Genomic DNA, 5146 nt, shown 5'->3' with positions numbered 1-5146 from the left:
TTTGGTTACATGAGGGAGGTTAAGCTGGCTTTTGTTGCTTAATTCTCTGATTGGTTGCTGGTTTGTTACTGTTATGTACAAGACATTCAACTTTCTCGAGTTATAAAATTTATTGATTATCCAAAAAAATACCGATCTTAAAATTTCACTAAAATAGATATTAAACCTTTAGCATGGACTGCCATTGCCCAGTTGGTTAGATTCAAAGTGGGCGTGGAATAGTTGAGGAAAAAGCCCAAACCCAAAACCCAAACATTTAACATACATAATCTATGTTCCAGATTCGTAGCTGTTCCATGCGGTAATCATATATATCGGGGAAAAAACAAGCAATCCGCATTGCAAAAGAGTTCAATTTATTGAAGAAATAGAACAGTGCACCAACGTAGATGGATAAAACATTGTTAACACAAGAATCTAAATGAAAATGTAAGCTTAATCCATTTAGGATCGGAAGATAAATCAGTAGTGAGTTGGGGCAGGGCAATTCGCCGGTCGGAAAGCTAATGGCCCAGCAGCATATATCACAACATCATAATCCTTCCTATACAGCCTCTTGCTCTCGTAACGCAGTGGAGAGCCGTAGAGCCCGTAGTTGACGTTCGACATCACGTTGCAGCTCTCGAGAGGCGATCCGACGAGCTTGACGACACATGATTGGAGAGGATGGTCCAAGAGAGAGTGACTCATTTTGTACCCTTGGAGCTCAGCAAAGAAGTAACCCTTGGGGTCCGTTTCAAACGCCTTGTAGAAGCTGACCTGCCCCCTTTGGTTCTTGCACACGACACTAACTTTAGCAGAGGCGATCGGTTCGGCTTTTGACAACGACCATGATCCATAATTGTCGCAGCTTTGGCAGTACACAATTCCTTCGACAACTACATCAGTTTTCTTCTCTTGTGGGATGGGTTCGTATGCGGCTAACGCTAATGGGAAGCAACAATAATGAGAGCAAAACCGTTAGGTAAGTGGTAGCCATTTTTGAAGGACTTGAAGGGAAAATTTGGGGGAAACAAGGTTGCAAGAATTGTGGGTCGGAAATGTACTTTATGGAATGGAATTATATATATAGGTTGGGGGAATGTTTTGAAACATTGATAGACGTGGAGGCTACTTTGTCCCAAGCACAGGCCACGTTTTTTTTATTCATTAACGTGATGGCTATTTTTGTATTAACAATGAAGTTGGAACAATAATATAAAAATGGGAAAGGAGATTTGGTTTGTAGGATCTCTTTGGCTTTTGATTATGGCGTTAAACTTCATATATCCAGTAGCTTATCCATGGGATTGGTCACATTTTCAAGTTCCTGGACATCAATGAACTTTGTTCATTTAGGGTTGAGTTTTTAAATGTTTAAATTAGAACTCGACACAGATCCAATTATCTGTCTAAATTTATAGATTCATTCGATATTTGGACATGGATGACAAAAAAATAACATGAAACAATGGATTCCCAAACTATTATTCAAAGCTATTACACAGCTCCGCAGCATTTAACCAAAGGAAACAGTCATAAAATGTCGATGGATCGACACAGTTTCTAAACTATTCATATAATTCAAACAAGTAAACTGCCGATACAGGCCCTTATAGATCGACCCTCTGATACCAAAAGCGAGCACCAATTTTTATTTTTTTATTTTTTCGGATTTCAGGCAACAGCTCCCTCGTGGAGAAGCATCTGATCAAAGTGCCACACCCCTGAATATACGGTTATCCGATGACAAAAGTAAGTTTACGGAACGAATAGCATATTGTGAGACGACAACAACAACAAAAAAATATAAGTTCAGATTCATACCATGTCCTTTGCCAACTCTTCTCAGCTGAGCCACATATTCCGATATTTTCTTGATGGCCTCCACCTGCAGAGAAAGGAAGCCGGGATCATGATCATCTGTTCTAATATTGGAAAACGTAAATGAAAAAGGCTTAAGCGTTGTATGCTTACCTGCTCGGCTAAGAACTTGCCTTCGACGAAATCGGTCAACTGCACATCATGGTTCCGCTCAGCCACCTGTTTGGGAAAAGCAATAAGACCTTAGACTTCATTAACATGTGGAGAAATCGAAAGGCTCAACTGCGTGCAATTCAGAACAGGAAAGTCTTACACTGTGCAAGTTCAATAGCTTTTCATTCGTTAATTTCTCCAGCGACAATGCAAGCTCCATTGCTGAACCAAGGAATTAAAATCGACTTATTAGACATTATTATGCAGTCAAATTCAACGTTGAGAAAGAAGACCAAATGATATATCTCGCAAAATCCAAACGTTCCATGGAATTAACAAGTGAACGTTGAAGCAACATGAATCTATAGTTCATTGCTTTGTTTATGTGTATGCATAATATAATATCAGCGAGTAATGAAGCCAATATCGACTTATTAGACATTATCGTACATAAAAATTCACAAACATAAATAATTTCATCTCACCGTATAATGCATCTCCTTTCTCTACATGATCAAACTCAGAAAATGGCATCAATATCGACTGCAGCTTCACTTTTCCACCTCGTTTGTTCTGTGAATAAACGATTCTGAATAAGGAAAACAATTGACAGACTAAAAGAAATCATATTAGGTGAAAAATAATAATAGCAACAGCAGCATAGATGAACAACCTGGTATTCCATCAATTTCTCAGCATGCTCTCTTTCTTCTAAGCTAGATTCCTTAAAGAACCTATACAAACAGAAGCCTAAGTTAGCTCAGTTTCACCAAAAAGGTACCGAAACGAGAATTTTAGTGAAGAATTACTTGGCAAGACCCTTAAGAGCAACGTTGTCCCTATCCAAGTAGGCGAACATGGCATGGTACACATAGGAAACGTTGTATTCCATACTGTCATATTCCAAAAGAAATGCCTCCAAAAACATATTAGAACATAAGCACGTACATATGTAAATCATTTAAGATCTGAGACCAAACAGAAACACACATCAAAGAATCCATGGTAAAAGAAACAAAAATGCAGATCAAATCATAAAAAAGAACCATCCTTTTTCAAGGATCCTAAAGCGGACATCATATGGAAATGTAAAAAAGAAACCTTTTTTAAACATAAAGATTGATTTAAAATCTGAAGGAAAAAGAACCCCACTTGATTTGCTCATTGATAGCAGCTTCACATTCATCCGTATACTTCTGACGTGCCAGAGACACCTGAGGCAGAGATGGGACAAGATCAAGCTCCTTCTTCACTTCCTCAAAGGGCTCAAAAATGACACCGGTAAGTGGCTGGCTGTTGGCTCTTTTGGTAGCAGAAACAACAACAGAACCAGACCCAGATTTGTTTTTTGGACAAGAAAGAGAACAAAACATGGGAACCCGATGATCCAGTTGATGACTCTTCAACACAGAAAAAGCAGGGGAAGCTTTCAACAACATGGCTACAAGAAAAGAAATGAAGTTTTTTGATGAAAAGGGCAACGGAAAAACAGAGACTTTTAACAAACAATTGAAGGAGATGAAGATGGGGTATGAGGAAAGGCTGATCAGCAGAGGAATAAAAAGGATGGTAGGGATGGGTCTGATCATTTGATGGAAGACACGTGGACGATGAAGATGAGTAGGTGGAAGGTGGGAGTGTGGCAGGCTCGTGAATATATCCCATATGTAATCCTAAAAGCGGTTCCTTTATTTGCTGCTTGTAATTATTTATCATTGATTCTCCGTCTTTTTGTCTTTATTGCCCCATAAACGGAACGAAGAAGACAGTGAAGATGGAATATTGTTAATGATGGAATTCTTTTTTTTTTCTTTTGTAAATTTTAATTAAAAATTGTTCTTTTATTTGCGGTTATATATTAAATATAGCGTCTAAACAAACACACGAATATGAAACTATAAATACAAAACTATTGTCGTAAATCGACATCAAATCGGATTATACAATTTGGTGCTTTAGATCTATCTACATCAAACTAATCAACCTTGAAGAACATGAGAGAAAAACTGAAAAACAATCACCTATCTACAATTAACTAATCTACCTTTAAGAACATGATAAAACACAACCAAGTCCAAAAGTTTCCCTACACCTAAAGCTGGTCAAAAAATTCAGATTTAACGGGTTTTGATACATTTTGATTTGATAAGATTATATATATATGTTTATAAAATTTAATTTTTTTTATAAAACAATCACTATCTACAATTAACTAATCTACCTTTAAGAACATGATAAACACACAACCAAGTCCAAAAGTTTCCCTACACCTAAAGCTGGTCAAAAAATTCAGATTTAACGGGTTTTGATACATTTTGATTTGATAAGATTATATATATATGTTTATAAAATTTAATTTTTTTTATCAGATTTAGATTTAAGAAGAATTAATTTTATTTCAACTTAAGATAATCATAAGAATGCCTTTTTGTCTACAAGCAGTTAAATTTTAATAAAATATATGTAGAACTCTCTTCCCACATGAGAAATGCTTGAAATTCCATTGATTGTCAAAAGTACAATATGGGATATTTCCTTTTGGACTATTTTATTAAGGCCTTTTGTGAGCCCAATCTATGCTCTGGCGTCACTTCCACATTCAATTGTAGGCCCAATAATTGTACATTTGCCTTGTCATTTTGTTAAAATAATAAATTATGTATTTTGAATTGATAATTAACAATGAGAAATTTTTATAAATTATTGATGAATGAAACAATGTCATTTTATTGAAAATATAATTATTATTGAGATGGCATTATTTGATTTATTAAAAATATATAAAAATAACATTTGAAAAGGACATAAAAACGCCTTGAAAACAAAAGCATGTTATTAAAAATCTCAAACATTTTTTTCCTAAGAATGATTTAGAATATTATTTAAGCTTAGCTATTAGAATAATAACATTTTATTATTTAAGGTTTTTTCATAACACTCGTTAGTAAAATTTTAAAATATATTATTTTATCTTTTATGAATTTTGGATTTCATATATTATTCCGTTTAATAGTAAGGTATATAAAGTCACTAGAACGAAAATATTTATCATTAAAAATTTAATGATGGTATATTTCTAAAGATTAAAACTTGAAATATTTGAATAAATATGGTTAATGTTATTTTTTTAATTATGTCAATTATAATGTATTTTATAATTTTGAAGATGACGAAGAAAATATATTTAATT

General features: G+C 34.6%; 2 protein-coding genes across 2 annotated transcripts; both read right to left on the bottom strand.

Moving 5' to 3' along the window:
• Positions 1-462: 462 nt before the first annotated feature.
• LOC120139709 (non-classical arabinogalactan protein 30-like) lies at positions 463-1150 on the bottom strand. The gene is made up of 2 exons (XM_039154860.1): positions 1129-1150; positions 463-926 (listed from the first exon to the last, which is right to left on the bottom strand). Exons 1-2 carry the CDS (start codon positions 1148-1150, stop codon positions 463-465), a joined length of 486 nt encoding a protein of 161 aa, XP_039010791.1.
• Positions 1151-1636: 486 nt separating this feature from the next.
• On the bottom strand, positions 1637-3491 carry LOC120139700 (ferritin-3, chloroplastic-like). The gene is made up of 8 exons (XM_039154855.1): positions 3109-3491; positions 2766-2849; positions 2630-2690; positions 2442-2529; positions 2117-2178; positions 1957-2022; positions 1807-1870; positions 1637-1706 (listed from the first exon to the last, which is right to left on the bottom strand). Exons 1-8 carry the CDS (start codon positions 3393-3395, stop codon positions 1657-1659), a joined length of 762 nt encoding a protein of 253 aa, XP_039010786.1. The 5' UTR covers positions 3396-3491; the 3' UTR covers positions 1637-1656.
• Between the last annotated feature and the right edge of the window lie 1655 nt (positions 3492-5146).

Source organism: Hibiscus syriacus, unplaced genomic scaffold (assembly GCF_006381635.1).
Source record: "Hibiscus syriacus cultivar Baekdansim isolate YM2019G1 unplaced genomic scaffold, ASM638163v2 tig00110770_pilon, whole genome shotgun sequence".
Taxonomy (NCBI): domain Eukaryota; kingdom Viridiplantae; phylum Streptophyta; class Magnoliopsida; order Malvales; family Malvaceae; genus Hibiscus; species Hibiscus syriacus.
This window is presented reverse-complemented; position numbering and strand designations above follow the sequence as displayed.